The sequence below is a fragment of the Anabrus simplex genome, chromosome 2 (assembly GCF_040414725.1).
Source record: "Anabrus simplex isolate iqAnaSimp1 chromosome 2, ASM4041472v1, whole genome shotgun sequence".
NCBI lineage: Eukaryota > Metazoa > Arthropoda > Insecta > Orthoptera > Tettigoniidae > Anabrus > Anabrus simplex.
In genome coordinates this window covers 411,344,711-411,364,628 of record NC_090266.1, presented here as the reverse complement: position 1 = coordinate 411,364,628, position 19,918 = coordinate 411,344,711, and the positions used below count along the sequence as shown (strand labels likewise).

At 38.1% G+C, this 19,918-nt stretch overlaps 1 protein-coding gene across 1 annotated transcript in view; it reads left to right on the top strand.

Moving 5' to 3' along the window:
• The window catches only part of LOC136862865 (serine proteinase stubble), a 294,351-nt gene that overhangs the window by 243,727 nt on the left and 30,706 nt on the right, over positions 1-19,918 (top strand). The window contains exon 6 of the mRNA XM_067139130.2: positions 14,103-14,201. Within this exon, the coding sequence (XP_066995231.2) occupies positions 14,103-14,201 (99 nt within the window). The remainder of the gene's footprint in view (positions 1-14,102; positions 14,202-19,918) is intronic.

Here is a 19,918-nt window from a genome sequence, read left to right as displayed (position 1 = left end):
ACCATCTTCAGGTCTGCCGACAGTAGGATTCGAACCCACTATCTCCCGCATGCAAGCTCACAGCCGTGGGCCGCTAACCGCACGACCAACTCGCCCAGTATTAAAATTATTATTACTATTATTGTTATCATTATGATTATTAACAAATTCCTGATACAATTATAATTATTTTGTAGGTTATGTATTAAAAATTCCTATAACTGTTAACTGTAATCTTGATTCAGTGTAGGGGAAGATCTTATATCCTTAACTACGCTAAGCAAAACATGATAAGTAAATGAATAAATTAGTAAATAAGTTCATAAATTAAATAATCATATATTATAACAAATAAATAAATAAATAAATAAATAAATAAATAAATAAATAAATAAAAAAAGTAAGATAATACACCAAAACACACTGGCGGAAATCCATTACTTTAGCAGTAAATTAGCCCGACTTTATGGATTTTTAAAGTTAGCACGAAGTAGGTCTTAGGGCAATTCTGGGTTGTTAAAGGAGACAGGGTCCTATCTATAATTAAAAAAAAATAGATTGAGGAATAGTTTTTATTCAAGAAATGCATTTCAAAGTGCACATCACCTTACTCTTGATAGTCGCTGTCTTCAACATCGCCTTTTTATGACCCGTGCTCCCAGTTCACCAGGCTGAACGGGGCTGGAACACGTTCTGGAAGTTGCCAATATTACGTTGAGATAAGGCCGGAACACCCAGGTTGGTTTGATACGTGTTTGAGTCTCGAACTTCCGACGTTCTGGACGATCTCCGACGTTCTCTGACGTTCTCCGACGATCTACGACGATGTTGCGGGGTAATCACTCGTCACATAACTTTTACGAGTGTCCAGAATTACACAGTCCCCCGACACTTTGGTTTAACAGCACTGTTTCATTTAATATGGTTGGGATATGCCGTCGAATTCACTCTTAATCTTGTAGATAGAATTTATAAATTCACTAAAGATGTAGATGCGAGTAGCATCGAGATTGGAAGAAAATAAAGCATAGTTTATGAATAGAAATAATGAAACTGAAAATTGTTCACGCACTTGGCACAGTTCGTGGTGATTTTTCCACTAAATAAAGTAGCACTTGACGTTGAAAGAAATGTATGACTGCTCTAAAGTTTATCAAAGACACTGCTGTCAGTCATGAAATAATACTAACCACTTTGACGAAGAAATAAGGTTGAAAGGAAAAGCACAGTTCGTTGTTAGGCGCACTTGACATTAAATAAAATAGGTGACTGTTGGAGAGTTTATCAAAGACACTGCTGTCAGTCACACACAAATAATTTACACACTGTTCAGAAGAAATAATACACAATTTTGTTTGAATTGGATAAAGAACACAGTTTGAGTTCGGAGTGAATCACTTGTGTCCTAGCACACGATTATACTTTTATCATGGTAATCATTTGCATTAACATTCATGGGAAAGTTCGAACACTTTCATAAATACTCGTGTCTATTGAGGAAATTATGCTGACTGAGATTTAAAGAAAAAATGTCACAGTTAATAGTATAACGTAATAGCGTCACACTGAAATTAATGATATGTGTTCAGAGATTAAGCTCTGCTGACTGAGATTTAAAGAGGAATATCACAGTTCCTAGAATATTGCAGTAGTGTCACATTTAAATTAATATTGGTTCGGAGATTAAGTTTCACACAGGCAACGTGGTAATGAACTCAGTTCCACAAGAACGAAAGTAAGTTATATCGTTAGGTTTCTATTGTACATGCGCACAGAATATAAGTTGTACTTTACTGCTGTCACTAAGTCCAATACACGACTTGTCACAGAGTTCCAACAGACGCAAAAATTGTAAGTTCAACTTAACTGATGGACTCAACGTCCATTATAAAGACTTTGTTGTACATTAGAGTTCACACGCGAACAATTTATAAGTTCAACACGACTGTCAGAGTTTAAGTCCCACATGTAGACTTTAAATATTCGAAGATAGACTCTGTCAGCACTTCGACGAACACTGCAGCGTGGAGAGTCAGGCTGAACACTCAGCTATGACTGTCTGATATGGGTAAAGTGAGCTCTCCTTATATTCAGTTTGGGGCTCCTACGTCATCAGATAACGTGATCTCTTGAGGCTGATTATCTCGCGAATCTCTCGACGGATTTACTTGAGATTCACAATTTGGGACGTTCATGTTAACCTATTCAAAATTATGTATCGTTCAAGTCGCTGCGATAATTATTAGAGAAGTTTTGAAATTTTCAATCGAATGTTCGCGAAGGCGTGACGTTCATATTCATAACAAACCAGGCCATGCAGGCTACACGTGGCGTCAGGCGCAGCTGTCACACACAGCTGTCGTTGACTCGCCTGCTCGCTCCTCCGAACGTAAACAAATCAATTTCGCTCTGAATGTCTTGCGTGATGATGAAGTACAATTAACAGCCAAAAATTACGGCATGTACAGGTCGTAACCGGTACAATACTTACCAAACCATGATTTACTCTCTTTCAAAGAAGTTGATATTATAATAACCAGGAAGGACTCTGATGAGCAATTTACTTCAGTTTGTTGTATTTATACAAAATATGTGTTAATGTCGTAAATAAAGTAATGTATTGTAGCTTCAGGGCAGCACTGATATGCATTTCAAAGTATTTTATGTTACAAGGGAAAATATTACTAATTCTTGATATTTAAAATGCCGTGAATTCATGTCTGTGTTCAGATTTTCTGTATCACGTCAGTTATTTTGTAATTTTGAAGAGAAAATTGAAAAACAAACATCAAAATTTGCGAAGTTCATCATTGAAAAGAATATAAATAAATTAATAAGGCAATATACCTGAAATGACTGCTTAGGTATTGAGAGATGTTGAATCCAAATGTCTATTCATATTTTCTCTATCGTGACTCTTTTTATGTAATTTTTAGAAATAAGAATGGGAAGCTTCAACATTTTGACAAGAATTTTGAATAATGTCAAATTAGGCCTATTATTTTTTAAACGTATTTTAACACCGCAATATAAAATTCGAGTGTATAAAATCTATCTATATATATAAAGTAGCTTGTCCTGACTGACTGACTGACTGACTGACTGATTCATCATCGCCGAGCCAAAACTACGGGACATAAAGAAATGAAATTTTGGAGATATATTCATATTAAGATGTAGGTGCTCGCTAAGAGAGGATTTTTGGATATTCCGTCGCTAAGGGGGTGAAAAGGGGGGTGAAATTTTAAAATGAGTGTGTCTATAACTCAAAACTTTAAAAGTTTACAGATGTGAAAATTCGTATTTAGAATCTTCTTTAAAAATAAGGAAACACGTATTTTTTTTGTTTTGAGACAATCCCAATAGGAGGGGCACAAAAAGGTGAAAAAGGGGTTGAATGCCTTTAATCGGGATACCGGTACTTATATCTCAGAAACTGAAGATATTACAGACATGAAAATTGGTACTTTTGATCTCTTTTAAAAATAAAGAAACACGTATTTTTTTGTTTGGGCGAAATCCAATTAATGGGAGGGTGAAAAGGGGGTGAATTTTTAAAATGGGTGCATCTATATCTCAAAACTCTTAAAGTTTACAGATGTAAAAATTGGTACATAGAATCTTCATTAAAAACAAAGAAACACGTATTTTTTTGTTTTCGGAAAATCCCAATAGGAGGGGTGAAAAGGGGTGAAAACGTGGTTGAATGACTTTCATGAGGATACTTATATCTCAGAAACTGAAGATATTATAGACCTGAAAATTGGTGTTTGGGATCTCCTTTAAAAATAAAGAAACACGTATTTTTTTGTTTCTGGAAAACCCAATAAAGGGGGGGTGAAAAGGGGATAATATTTTAAAATGAGTGTATCTATATCTCAAAACTTTTAAAGGTTATAGATGTAAAAATTGGTATTTAGAATCTCCATTAAAAATAAAGAAACACGTATATTTTGTTTGTGGAAAATGCAATTGATGGGGGGGGGGGTGAAAAGGGGGTGATTTTTTAAAATGAGTGTATCTATATCTCAAAACTTTTTAAGTTTATAGATGTAAAAATTGGTATTTAGAATCTCCTTTAAAAATAAAGAAACACGCATTCTTTTGTTTTCGGAAAATCCCAATAGGAAGGGTGTAAAAGGGTGAATAATTGGTTGAATGCCTTTCGTGAGGCTACTTATATTTCAGAACCTGAAGATATTACAGACCTGAAAATTGGTATTTTGGGTCTACTTTAAAAGTAAAGGAACACGTATTTTTTCGTTTTTGAAAAATCCAAATATTGGGGGGTGAAAAGGGGGGTTAACTTTTTAAAATGAGTGTGTCTATATCTTAAAACTTTAAAATTTACAGATGTAAAAACTGGTAGTTAGAATCTCCTCTAAAAATAAAGGAACACGTATTGTTTCTGTTTCCAGTAAATCCTAATAGGAGGGGTGTAAAAGGGTGAAAAATGGGTTGAATGCCTTTAATGAGGATACACATATCTCATAAACGAAAGATATTACATAACTGATAATTCGCATATGGGATCTCCTTTAAAAATAAAGAAACACGTATTTTTTAGTTTTTGGAAAAGCCAATTAATGGCGGTTAAACAAGAGTGACAAATTGGGGTGAATTTTTTGAAAGACAATATCTACAAAATATCTTGGAAACGTAAAATGTTACAGACGTAAAAAGTGGGTGTAAATCTCCTGTAAATGTAAAAAAATATAGGTGATTTTTTTTTGGAAACTCCACTTAAGGGGAACTCAAAAGGGGTGAAATTTTAAAATGAGAATTTTTACAGTATATCTAAAAAAACTTAACATGTTACAGAAGTGAAAAATGGTATTTTTTTATCTCTATTAAACATAAAGAAAAGTGTGTTTTTAGTTTTCGGAATTACCACTTGGGTGGAGGAGGGGGGTATGAGTGACTGAAAATGTTGATGAATTCTTTTAATTAGGCTACTGATATCTCAAAGTGAAGATGTTGCAGACGTGAAATTTGATATTTGCAATCTGCTTTAAAAGTAAAGAAACATGTATTCTCGGAAAATCCAATGAAGGTGGTGGGGGGGGGTGAAAGAATTGAGAAATTAATTGACTTAATCGTATGAGAATGCATACATCTAATAAAAACTAAAGTTGTTACAGATGTGAAAATTCGTATTTGGATCTCCTTTAAAAACAAAGAAAAACGCGTTTTGGTGGGGAAACCATCTTGGAGGGCGGGAGTGTAAAGGAGTTGAATTCCTTTCATGAGTACACATAAATCAAAAACTGAAGAAGTTAGAGTCGTGATAATTGGTATTTAGAAGATCCTTTACTATTAAAGAAACAAGTATTTTTTGCGGGAAAATTCACTTAGGGGGGGGGGTGGATTATTGTGAAATGAAGTGAAAAAAATTAAATTATTTTTATGGGGATACTTATATCTCAAAACTGAAGGTAATAGACGTGAACATTGGTGTTTGGAATCTCCCTTAAACATAAAGAAACAAGAATTCTTTTATTTTTTTTTGGGGGGGGATGGCGGTAAATAAACTTAACGGCGGTGGGGTGTAGAAGGAGGTGAGACCAATTGATTTTACTGTTATTAATGTACTTATAAGGATCCTCCGTTGCTCAGGCGGCAGCGCGCCGGCCTCCCACAGCTGGGTTCCGTGGTTCAAATCCCGGTCACTCCATGTGGCATTCGTGCTGGACAAAACGGATGCGGGACAGGGTTTTCTCCGGATACTCCGGTTTTCCCTGTCATCAGCCATTCCAGCAACACATAATAGTAATAATAATAATAATATTAATAATAATAATATTCCGGACCGTCGTCAAATGTGCGGACCGCGCTGGAAACGGCTCCTGGACGGGTAATGACTAAGAATGCAGTCCGGCCGCGGGTTCAGTGCCGCCAAGGCACCCAATATGACAGCACGCCGGATCTCGTAAATTATTTTATCCATATTAAAAATATTATAGCAAAATATGGCAAAGATTTACGGGCTCAACTGACCGGGAGGAATACCTGAGCCTAGCCCGGGAAGTACGAAATCGATTGCTGGAAAGGAAGATTTAAAAATGGGAGGAAACGTGCCGTAAAATAATAGAAAACCAGTCAGATCGGGAATTTTGGCGGATTCTCGCAGAAAACGAGTCAGACCGTGAATTTCGGCGGATTATATATCTAAAACAATAAGCATTCAATTATAAATCTATATATATAAAGTAGCTTGTCCTGACTGACTGACTGACTGACTGACTGACTGATTCATCATCGCCGAGCCAAAACTACTGGACATAAAGAAATGAAATTTTGGAGATATATTCATATTAAGATGTAGGTGCTCGCTAAGAGAGGATTTTTGGATATTCCGTCGCTAAGGGGGTGAAAAGGGGGGTGAAATTTTAAAATGAGTGTGTCTATATCTCAAAACTTTAAAAGTTTACAGATGTGAAAATTGGTATTTAGAATCTTCTTTAAAAATAAGGAAACACGTATTTTTTTGTTTTGAGACAATCCCAATAGGAGGGGCACAAAAGGGTGAAAAAGGGGTTGAATGCCTTTAATCGGGATACCGGTACTTATATCTCAGAAACTGAAGATATTACAGACATGAAAATTGGTACTTTTGATCTCTTTTAAAAATAAAGAAAAACTTATTTTTTTGTTAGGGGGAAATCCAATTAATGGGAGGGTGAAAAGGGGGTGAATTTTTAAAATGGGTGCATCTATATCTCAAAACTCTTAAAGTTTACAGATGTAAAAATTGGTACTTAGAATCTTCATTAAAAACAAAGAAATACGTAATTTTTTGTTTTCGGAAAATCCCAATAGGAGGGGTGAAAAGGGGTGAAAACGTGGTTGAATGACTTTCGTGAGGATACTTATATCTCAGAAACTGAAGATATTACAGACCTGAAAATTGGTGTTTAGGATCTCCTTTAAAAATAAAGAAATACATATTTTTTGTTTTTGGAAAATCCAATTAATGGGGGGTGTGAAAAGGGGGTGAATTTTTAAAATGAGTCTATCTATATCTCAAAACTTTTAAAGTTTAAAGATGTAAAAATTGGCATTTAGAATCTCCTTTAAAAATAAAGAAACACGTATTTTTTTGTTTTCGGAAAATCCCAATTGGAAGGGGGGAAAAGGGTGAAAACGGGGTTGAATGCCTTTAATGAGGCTACTTATATTTCAGAACCTGAAGATATTACAGACCTGAAAATTGGTATTTGGGATTTACTTTAAAAATAAAGAAACAGGAATTTTTTTGATTTTGGAAAATCCAAATAATGGAGGGTGAAAAGGGGGGTGAATTTTTAAAATGAGTTTGTCTACATCTTAAAACTTTAAAAGTTTACAGATGTAAAAAAAAATGGTATTTAGAATCTTCTTTAAAAATACAAGAACACGTATTTTTTGCCTTCTTTAAATCCCAATAGGAGGGGTGTAAATGGGTGAATAATGGGATGAATGCCTTTAATGAGGATACATATATCTCAGAAACTGAAAATATTACGGAACTGAATATTTGTATATGGGAGCTCCTTTAAAGATAAGGAAACACGTATTTTTTTGTTTTTGGAAAATCCAATTAATGGGGGTTAAACAGGAGTGACAAACTGGGGTGAATTTTTTGAAAGACTATATCTACAGAATATCTGAGAAACGTAAAATGTTATAGACGTAAAAAGTGGGTATTTGGAATCTCCTGTAAATGTAAAGAAAGATAGGTGATTTGTTTTCGGAAACTCCACGTAAGGGGAAATAAAAAGGGGTGAAATTTTAAAAAGCGAATTTCTACAGTATATCTCAAAAACTTAACATGTTACAGAAGTGAAAAATGGTATTTTTATCTCTATTAAAAATAAAGAAACGTGTATTTTCAGCTTTCGGAAATACCACTTGGGTGGAAGGGGGGGGGGGTAAAAGAAAATGGTGTTGAATTCCTTTAATTAGGCTACTGATATCTCAAAAATGAAGATATTACAGACGTGAAATCTGCTTTGGAATCTGCTTTAAAAGTAAAGAAACACGTATTCTCGGAAAATCCAATGAAGGGGGTGGGGGTGGGGGGTGAAAGAATTGAAAAATTAATTGTATGAGAATACATACATCTAATAGAAACTAAAGTTGTTACGGACGTGAGAATTGGTATTTGAATCTCCTTAAACAAAGAAAAACACGTTTGGGGGGCGGGAGTGAAAAGGAGTTGAATTCCTTTCATGAAGACACATAAATCAAAAACTGAAGAAGTTAGAGTCGTGATAATTACTATTTAGAAGATCCTTTACTATTAAGGAAACAAGTATATTTTGCCGGAAAGTTCACTTACGGGATGGGGGGGAGGGGAGTGTGAAAGGAAGTGAAAATAAAGTGAATTATTTTTATGGGGATACTTATATCTCAAAACTGAATGTAACAGATGTGAACATTGGTGTTTGGAATATCTTTTAAAAATAAAGAAACACGTCTTCTATTTTTGGGGGGGGGGTGTAAATAAACTTAACGGCGGTGGGGTGTAAAAGGAGGTGAGATCAATTGATTTTACTGTTCATAATGTACTTAAGGAGCCTCCGTTGCTCAGGCGGCAGCACGCCGGCCTCTCGCAGCTGGGTTCGGTGGTTCAAATCCCGGTCACTCCATGTGACATTCGTGCTGGACAAAACGGAGGCGGGACAGGTTTTTCTCCGGATACTTCGATTTTCTCTCTCATCATTCATTCCAGCAACACTGTCCAATATTTCATTTCATTTGTCATTCAACGATCATTGCCCCAGAGGTGTGCTTCGGCAGCCGGCACAATTCCTATTGTCGCTGCTAGATGGGGCTTTATTCATTCCATTCCTGACCCTGTCGAAAGACTGGAAACAGGCTATATAGTTTCGATGTATTTATTCTGATCATAAACCGATCATTTTTAATCTTTCCTGGGCTGGTTTTCAACAGCCATCTTTTCCTTCGGAGAACGTTCTTAGATTACAGTAGATCCTCCTGGCATGTAAATAAAAATTTAAACACATTTGAAATAAACGATAGGAATGAGATGGACCGTCAAATTGTTCACCTCTATAATAAGGTCAACAATGCACGGAAGTATGTCATTGGTATCGCCAGAAATCCCGCACACTTGCCTACGCGCGACGATGGTGCTGGTCACATTGTAACAATGACACTGGCAGCAGATGTAATTTACCGCCAAGTAGCGATCTTGCAGCTTGCTGTGGGGTTCAGAACATCTTTTAATAATAATAATAATAATAATAATAATAATAATAATAATAATAATAATAATAATAATAATAATAATAATAATAACAATGTTCTGGACCGTTGTCAAATGTGCGGACCCCCCTGGAAAATGGTCCTGGACGGGTAATGACTAAGAATGCAGTCCGGCCGCGGGTTCAGTACCGCCAAGGCACCTAAGACGACACCACGCCGGATCTCCTGAAGGATTTGATCCATATTAAAAACGCTTATAGGAAAAGATGGCAAAGATTTAGGGACCCAACTGACGGGGTGGAATATCTGGACCTAGCCCGGGAAGTACGAAATCGATTGCTGGAAAGAAAGATTGAAAAATGTGAGGAAACATACCGTAATCTATTAGAAAACGAGTCAGATCGCGAATTTTGGCGGATTCTCGCAGAAAACGAGTCAGATCGCGAATTTCGGCGGATTATATATCTAAAACAATTAGCATTCAATTATAAATTTCAGTATAATACCGTAGCGAAGCACGGGTATCTTGCTAGTCTATATATATAAAATAACTTGTCCTGACTGACTGACTGATTCATCATCGCCGAGCCAAAACTACTAGACATAAAGAAATGAAATTTTGGGGATATATTCATATTAAGGTGTAGGTGCTCGCTAAGAGAGGATTTTAGGATATTCCTTCGCTAAAGGGGGGAAAAGGGGGGTGAAATTTTAAAATGAGTGTATCAATATCTCAAAACTTTAAAAGTTTACAGATGTAAAAATTGGTATTTAGAATCTTCTTTAAAAACAAGGAAACACGTATTTCTTGGTTTTCAGAAAATCCCAATAGGAGGGGTGAAAAGGGGTGAAAAGGGGGAAAAAATGGGTTGAATGCCTTTAATCAGGATACCGGTACTTATATCTCAGAAACTGAAGGTATTACATACCTGAAAATTGGTACTTTTGATCTCTTTTAAAAATAAAGAAACACGTATTTTTTTGTTTTTGGAAAATCCAATTAATGGGAGGGTGAAAAGGGGGTGAATTTTTAAAATGAGTGAATCTATATCTCCAAACTTTTAAAGTTTGCAGATGTAAAAATTGGTATTTAGAATCTTCATTAAAAATAAAGAAACACGTATTTTTTTGTTTTCGGAAAATCGCAATAGGAGGAGTGTACAGGGGTGAAAAAGGGGTTGAATACCTTTAATGAGGCTACTTATATCTCAGAAACTGAAGATATTACAGACCTGAAAATTGGTGTTTGGGATCTCCTTTAAAAATAAAGAAACACGTATTTTTTGTTTCTGGAAAATCCAATTAAGGGGGGTGAAAAGGGGGTAATATTTTAAAATGAGGGTATCTATATCTCAAAACTTTTAAAGGTTATAGATGTGAAAATTGGTATTTAGAATCTCCTTTAAAAATAAAGAAACACGTATATCGTATATTTTGTTTTCGAAAAATCCTAATAGGAAGGGTGGAAAAGTTTGAAAAAAGGGTCCAATGCCTTTCATGAGTCTACATATATTTCAGAACCTGAAGATATTACAGACCTGAAAATTGGTGTTTGCGATCTCCTTTAAAAATAAAGAAACACGTATTTTTTTGTTTTTGGAAAATCCAATTAATGGGGGGTGAAAAGGGGGTGATTTTTTAAAATGTGTATCTATATCTCAAAACTTTAAAATTTACAGATGTAAAAATTGGTAGTTAGCATCTCCTCTAAAAATAAAGGAACACGTATATTTTTGTTTCCTGTAAATCCCAATTGGAGGGGTGTAAAAGTGTGAAAAATGGGTTAAATGCCTTTAATGAGGATACTTATATTTCAGAACCTGAAGATATTACTCACCTGAAAATTGTTATTTGGGATCTACTTTAAAAGTAAAGAAACACGTATTTGTTCGTTTTTGGAAAATCCAAATATTGGGGGGTGAACAGGGGGGATGAATTTTTTAAAATGAGTGTGTCTACATCTTAAAACTTTAAAATTTACAGATGTAAAAATTGGTATTTAGAATATCCTTTAAAAATTAAGAAACACGTATTCTTTTGTTTTCGGAAAATCCCAATAGGAAGTGTGTAAAAGGGTGAAAAATTGGTTAAATGCCTTTAATGAGAATACATATATCTCAGAAAGGAAAGATATTACAGAACTGAAAATTTGTATATGGGATCTCCTTTAAAAACAAAGAAACACGTATTTTTTAGATTTTGGAAAATCCAATTAATGGCGGTTAAACAGGAGTAACAAATTGGGGTGAATTTTTTGAAAGACTATATCTACAGAATATCTTGGAAACGTAAAAGTTACAGACGCAAAAAGTGGGTGTTTGGAATCTCCTGTAAATTTAAAGAAACAAATGTGATTTGTTTTTGGAAACTCCACTTAAGGGGAACTCAAAAGGGGTGAAATTTTAAAATGAGAATTTTTACAGTATATCTAAAAAAACTTAACATGTTACCGAAGTGAAAAATGGTATTTTTTTCTCTATTAAACATAAAGACACGTGTATTTTTAGTTTTCGGAAATACCACTTGGGTGGAGGGGGGGGTAAAAGTGACTGAAAATGGTGTTGAATTCTTTTAGTTAGGCTACTGTTATCTCAAAAATGAAGATGTTACAGACGTGAAATTTGATATTTGCAATCTGCTTTAAAAGTAAAACACGAATTCTCGGACAATCCAATGAAGGGGGGGGGGATGAAAGAATTGAAAAATTAATTGACCTAATTGCATGACAATACATACATCTAATAAAAACTAAGGTTGTTACAGACGTGAAAATTCGTATTTGGATCTCCTTTAAAAACAATGTAAAACGCGTTTTGGGGGGGGGGGGGGGCATCTTGGAGTTCGGGAGTGTAAAGGAGGTGAATTCCTTTCATGAGGACACGTAAATCAAAAAATAAGAAGTTAGAGTCGTGATAATTGGTATTTAGAAGATCCTTTATTATTAAAGAAACAAGTCTTTTTTCGGGAAATTTCACTTAGAGGGGGGGGGGGGGGTGAGTAATGTGAAATGAAGTGAAAAAAGTAAATTATTTTTATGGGGATACTTATATCTCAAAACTGAAGGTAATAGACGTGAACATTGGTGTTTGGAATCTCCTTTAAACATAAAGAAACAAGCCTTCTTTTAATTTTTTTGGGAGGGGGGTGGCGGTAAATAAACTTAACGGCGGTGGGGTGTAGAAGGAGGTGAGACCAATTGATTTTACTATGCTTAATGTACTTATAAGGATCCTCTGTTGCTCAGGCGGCAGCGCGCAGGCCTCTCACAGCTGGGTTCCGTGGTTCAAATCCCGGTCACTCCATGTGACATTCGTGCTGGACAAAACGGAGGCGGGACAGATTTTTCTCCGGATACTCCGGTTTTCCCTGTCATCATCCACTCCAGCAACACATAATAATAATAATAATAATAATAATAATAATAATAATAATAATAATAATAATGTTCCGGACCGTCGTCAAATGTGCGGACTGCGCTGGAAACGGCTCCTGGACGGGTAATGACTAAGAATGCAGTCCGACCGCGGGTTCAGTGCCGCCAAGGCACCCAATATGACACCACGCCGGATCTCCTGAAGGATTTTATCCATATTAAAAATGATTATAGGAAAAGATTGCAAAGATTTACGGACCCAGCTGACCGGGACGAATACCTGAGCCTAGCCCGGGAAGTACGAAATCGATTGCTGGAAAGGAAGATTGAAAAATGGGAGGAAACGTGCCGTAATCTAATAGAAAACGAGTCAGATAGCGATTTTCGGCCGATTATATATCTAAAACAATAAACATTCAATTATAAATTTCAGTATAATACCGTAGCGAAGCACGGGTATCTTGCTAGTCATCTATAAAACATTGAATTATATTCATAAAAAGACTCACAGCCATTCAGATGTTCAATTTTTCGGTCGAAATGTTGCGTCGTTTTGATGCCCTACTGTGACTACTCTTTAAGCACCAGCAATAATCCGCTAACATTGCTTCATTCCACTTTCCATGGTATCTTGTATTTTCATCGTTTTAATACCCTAATGAAATCTTTCAAGGAATGGCATTCATACAAATGCAGAAATGAATTGTGTTTTTTCAAGTGTCCTTGCAATATTAAGCAAGACAAAATAATTATAGGATTCTTGGTTTCTAATTTTTAATTTAAGTTGTTTTATAAGATTTTAGTGATTCCATTCTGTCTAAATTACCAGCTTTAACGCAATAATAATAGTATAATTGATGTAAAAAATATATATTCATTTCAGTATTTAGACATTTTCATGAATTTCAAACAAGTTTTTTTCAAATAATGGACGTGAAGAAACGAAACTACAGTACACATGGACTTTGTAACTACCCATAAGGGGAATTGAAAAATATAAATAGTTCCTCTGTAGTAAAATGGTTGCATTTTCAGATTATAATCTAAATGAGACTTTTTCCATGATTTTCCACTTAATAAATTCGCCTTAGGTGAGTCTGTAAGAATGAATATATAGAGGAGCTTTTGTTGTTATTTGCGATTTCAACAGTTCTTCGTACATATATGGGTATTACATTTCTGGCAACTTATTATTGTGGAATCTGTGGGTGCATGTGTATACTTTTAATTATTTCTATTTGCATTCAGAATTCAGAATACGTGCTCAATGTCATAAAATTAGAGTATTATCCCTGTATTATGCTGTCTTGAATGCATGAATGAATGAAAGAATGTTAAATTATAAGGAAAATAACACCTTTAGCGTAACTACTATTAGGCCAAGAATCGATCCCCGAACGTCCGATTGATGAATCTTCCTCATTGTAACGTGGAGCGTGATTTAACATAGCCAGCTCTTCTTGTCATAATTTAAAAGTTACTTTCTTAAAATGTGTTTTACTTTACTTACTAATCAACATCTCATATTTACTTATTGCAGCTTACGTGAGTCCTATTTGCTTGCCGTTTGGGGAGCTCGCTATGAAGAATTATACTGGACTGAAGGCCACCGTGGCAGGCTGGGGAGCTACTCACGTGGGTAAGTAAAACTAATACTTCATTGTGAAATATTTAGAATAGAAACAAATAGAATACTCTTGTCCATTCCCGGATGAGTGGAGCCTATTGGTAGTGTTAATGAAGAAACTAATAACCGTGAAGTATACCTGGAAGTGAATATAAATAGTGAACCAGTGAAATACGAATGAGGAATTAGGGGCGACGTAACAGCTGTCCTGTAATGTCAACCTATGGGAGTGAGTAAACTTAATCAAAATGATCACAAGTATGGTATCAATAATACATCTAACGTTGATAGAGGTATATCTAATGATAACTGTGACTCGGTGGTCCATGACAGCGAGGTAAATTGTCCCAGATATTGCTTTTAATTCAAAGGAAAATTTACTAAAAGAAAAGTTTATTATTTCAGTTATTATTTCTAAACCCCGTAAACCCCCGGGGATCCTTCACGAAAGGCCTGTTATTGAACAGATATTTTTAAATCGAATGATTCTCTTTTATTAAATGTGTACTGTGAAACGTGTTGGCTGTTCGCTAATAGAGTGGATGAAAACTGCAACAGTGTTTAGTGCAAGGGAAGAATTGTTGATTGGAATGATATAAGTAAAACAGTTAAGGATAATGAGACTAGCGACGTTCATTTGAACACACTATTAGTTTACGGTCTTCGACTAAATAGGAAAAGCATTCAAGCGATATCTCAAGAAAATTCAGGTGAGCTGCTTTAAAAAGAAATGAATTTTTGGATGTCATCATGACTAGGAGTACCCAGCGAGTTGGCCGTGCTGATAGGGTCGCGCAGCTGTGAGCTTGAATTTGGGATATAGTGGGTTCGAACCCAACTGTCGGCAGCCCCAAAAATGTATTTCCATGGTTTCACATTTTTATACAAGGCAAATTCTGGGGTGTACCTATTAAGGCCACGTCCGATTCCTTCCTACTTCTATCCCTTTCCTATCACAACATCGCCGTAAAACCTATCTGTATCGGTGCAACGTAAAGCAAATTGTAAAAAAAAAAAAAAAAAAAAGAAAACTGTGAGTATGTCCAATTGAACGTGGAGGGGTAATCGAAATTATACTTCAAGAAATATTATAAATCAGGAAATCTTCTTGAAGACTTCATATTTCTTTTATTACCGTATCTAGTTATATTTTGATTCTGAAAACTCACATTGAAAATAACAAAATAAAATATCGAAGTACAACAGTTTAAAAAAATATTACAACTGCAGTGTAGGAATCCTGTTTAATAACATACAGGTATTAATATATCAAATTACATGTGTTGAGGAGTGTTACATTTTCTGGATACGCATCAGGGATGGCCTTTTGAGATGTACGGCAACTTCTTATGATTTTATTAAAATATTTTTAAATTGAATTTTAGAGTTTGGTTTCAAATATTGTAATGATAATAGTATGCGCCATTCCGTTGTACGGCGTGGGCGGAGCAATCTAGCCAGCCCCAGTAGGAGTGACGTCACGTATAGAGCGACCCACTCACTCCAACTGCAGCATTCATGGACGATCCTGAAGCGCAAGACTTCACCCACTCCGTGACGAAACGAGAGCCAAGTGGGAGCAACTCGAAGCTGAACACAGACCTTTCCATTTGCTGAGAGACCCAGGGGCTTCTACTCTGCGAAGCACCTTGAAAGACTGGCCTCTCTATAGAGATGCAGATGGACGAGCGCTGTCAAATACTGAGTGGATTTACTGCGAGATGCATCGGGCACTGCTAGCCTTCGTGATGACCTGGAGCACTTCTACATAAGTTTGTATGGACAGCCATTCCATTTGCGCACCGACCACTCCACACTGACCTGGCTCCTAGGTTTCTGAAAACTGGAGGGACATACATAACAATGTTATTGGCTTTTACGTCCCTGTAACTACTTTTAGGGGTTTTGGGAGAAGCCGAGGTGCCGGAATCTAGTCCCGCAGGAGTTCTTTTATATGCCAGTCTACCGACACCAGGCTGACGTATTTGAGCAACTTGAAATACCACCTGACTGAGCCAGGATCGAACCTGCCATGTTGGGTTCAGAAGGCCAGCGCCTCAATCGTCTGATCCACTCAGCCCGGATAGGGGTAGGGACAAACAGCTCGCTGGATACAACGCCTTCAGGAGTACGTCTTCCCAGCCGAGCTTTGACAAGGAAGGAGGCACTGCACAGCTGATGCTTTATCCAGAAAACCGTGTTCTGTGAACAGTCTACTCTGCCAGAACGTGGAGGGGTAGGTAGGCACTGTGGACGTCCAGGTCGTGAGGACCGCCGTCACTGAAGTCTGGTATCAAGTCGCCCTAGGAAGGGAGCAGCTGAAGGACGACGCCGATAGAGCAGTTCCTACGGGACGTTGCGTTGGGACAGAGGCCGGAATGGAAGGACATCACCGAACGCAGTACAACCTGCAAAGCGTACTGGGCCCAGTGAGCATTTCTCTATGTTAGTGACGTGGTGCTTACTCGCATGTGGGAGTCTACCAACGGGAAGATAGATTGCCCAGCTGGTAATTCCCAGGAGTATGAGAAGATAAGCGTTGACCGACTTGTATGCGAGCACCACTGCCCGTCACCGGGGAGTGAATAAGACGCTACACCATTTTCGATAGCTGTGTTACTGGGAGTACCTGAGAAACGATGTAGAGAGGATCTGCCAGATGTGTGACACATGCGCTGCGAGCCGACACCCATGTGCCAGGAGTAGGGGCCAGACGATGCAGTACAATGTCGGAACACCATCGACATCACTGGGCCATTCCCCGAATCCGACGCCAGGAACCGTTACTTACTCCTGCCATGGATTACTTCAGCAATCGGCCCGAGGTCTACACCATCCTTAACTAAGGCCGCGTGCACACCGAGCGCGCTTCGCATAGTGTGTCGCGTGTCTCAACGCTAAGGGTCACGCTAAGCATAACCAGTGCTTTGTTCGTAATCCAGGTGTTCACACCGTCCGCGCTCTGCTGCGCTGAACGCCTATCTTACAGCTAAGCGAAGCGCCAGACAACGCGCAGTGTTGGTTAATTGCTTAGCGTTACCTAGCTTGTTCTGAAGCTATGGAAGAAGAAATCATTCATGCAGTGTTTCAAAGAGAAGAAATATGGAACCCAAGACACAAAAACTATAAAAATGTAACTGTTTTGCAAAATAAGTGGACTTTCGTATCCACAACAGTTTTATCGCATTCCTATAGTAAACATATACAGTAATATTACTTCTACTGTCACACTTTACTGGGCTTAACGTTGTGACAGGATGAAATTGCGTATGGATTTTAGTGTCGGAAGTGTCCGAGGAGAAGTTCGGCTTGCCAGGTGCAGGTCTTTTGAATTGACCCCTGTAGGTGACCTGCGTCGTGATGAGGATGAAATGATTATGAATACACACATACACCCAGCCCCTGTGCCAATGGAATTTACTAATTATGATTACAATTCCCAACTCTGCCGGGAATCGAACCCGGGACTCCTGTGACCAAAGGCCAGTACGGTAACCATTTACCCATGTAGCCGGACACTTTGCGACTCTATAATTTTGCAAATGGAGGATGGTGACATGAAGAATATCACTCTGCAGGCTAGGAGTGGGTTTGGAAGTAAATATAATATTTGTCACACATTTACTTCACTTTTGTTACGATGATAAATTGGGTATGCTAATTGTAACAGTATTGTAAAATACTATCTATAATTATTATATAAAGAGCGTGATTTAGCCGTAAATTTTTTAATTTCCACGTGTTTGCTGCACGGTGCTGCTGGTCAATTGGGAAAATTGAATTTCTCCCAATACTTCTCAGCTACTTGTCGCCACATTTCAGTTGTAGGGTTTGGAAGGTCAAAGGTATTTTTTGTCATTCTTAAGTAATCATAAAATTTATCGCGATAAAGTCTTATATCTCTGTACAAACGATGGAATTTTCCGAAAGTAATTCGTTCTTCATTAAATTCTTGAATCCACTTTCGATTCTTCTTTGTAATTTTTAATTTTAGGTAACTGTTATCCATCAGTAAACTGCTTCTGGTGTTCTTGGATAACAGCATTAGTTTGTGACAACCCTAAAACGCCTCGCGCCAAACTAAGCTGAGAGCACGGCGTAGAGTTGTCGGTGTGAACAGCAAGCACGCCTTGCGCTATGCATAGCATTTCACGCTACACGCGACACACTATGCGAAGCGCGCTCGGTGTGCACGCGGCCTATGATTCATAGACATTAGCCGAATTATTGCTTAAGAACTTCTTCTACCGTTTCGATGTACCGAGGGAACTGCAGAGCGACGAGTGTAGGAACTTCAAGTCGAGGCTGATGTAAGAGGTTCTGCAGTGCCTTGGAGTGCGGAAGACCCGTAATACGCCTCTCCATTTTCAGTCGGATGGCATGGTGGTGCATTTTGTTAAGACCATCGAAAAGCATCTCAGGAAAGTGGTTTTTGGCGTACCAGAGGGACTGGAATGAGAGGGTCCCATTTTTCTTGAGGGCCTGTCGAGCGTCCATCCACCAGACGACGGGAATTACACCAGCACACATGGTCTTCCGGAGGGAGCTACGCCTGCCATGCCTGCCATGGATCGGCACCGGACCGGGATCAGTCAGCGAAAGACTATGTGTGGGAGTTGGTAGACCGGCTCAACGACATCCACAATTATGCCCGAAAACATCTGAGTGTAGCTAGTGACAGGATAAAAGCCCACTGCGACGTGTTGACGAGCTCTGCGGGCTTCCAGGACAGTGACCAAGTTGTTCTGTACTGTTCTGTGCGGACAAAAGGGAAGTCAGCGGGGCTTTAGTCACCATGGGCTCATATACCATCGTTACCAGGATCAACGACGTCGTCTACGGGATCTGGTGACCTCCCCGATGGAGGATGATGGTTATCCATCCGGATCACTTGCGCCGTATCGTGGAGCAGCCCGGGACGACCAGCCTTAAGGAGGGGCAGAGTAATAGTAATGTGTGGCGTGGGCGGAGAAATCTAGCCAGTCCCTGTAGTAGTGACGTCAACTTTTGGACCGCCCGCTCGCTCCAACTGCATCACTCATGGACGAGCCTTAAGCGCAAGGCTGGCCTCTCCTCACCCACTCCGTGACAATGCGAGACTCAGGTAGAAGCAATCCGGAGCTGAACTCAGACCTTTTCATTTCCAGAGAGATCCAGGGACTTCTACTCTGCAAATCACTTGGGAAGACCAGCCTCTATAAAAATTCAGACGGACGAGCGCGTGGAAGCTCAGTTTGTGGACTCACTGAGAAATAACTGAGAGCAAGTGGTTCGGATTGAGTCCAGTGCTGTCAGCGTCTATAGAACAGTGCAGTGAATCACGAGAGGCTGAGAGAGAAGATTGCAGTGTGTGTGTGTGTATCTTATACAGACTTGTAAGACTGTGTGCATGTGCTTAAATTGTGAACCATGTGGCCACTTAGAAGCTCAGGGAATTTACTCGTGAACTGCCCATGAGCTCGACAGACAGTTTTAGGAGTGTGTGGCATAGGTATGAGTCGAGGAAGACTGAGCGTGAATTAGTGTGATTGAATATTGAGAACACAGATAGGGTTAACTAGTGTATTCTAATTGTGTGCTGTGTGTAAGTAGTTTTTAGAGATAATTAATAAATCCTAGAGCAGAAGCTATGAGACGTGGTTTTATTAACCCTCCGTCACGTTGCTGTATAATACACTGAGGATATTTGAAAATAAGCAGGCCCCGTGGTATAGAGGTAGCGTGCCTGC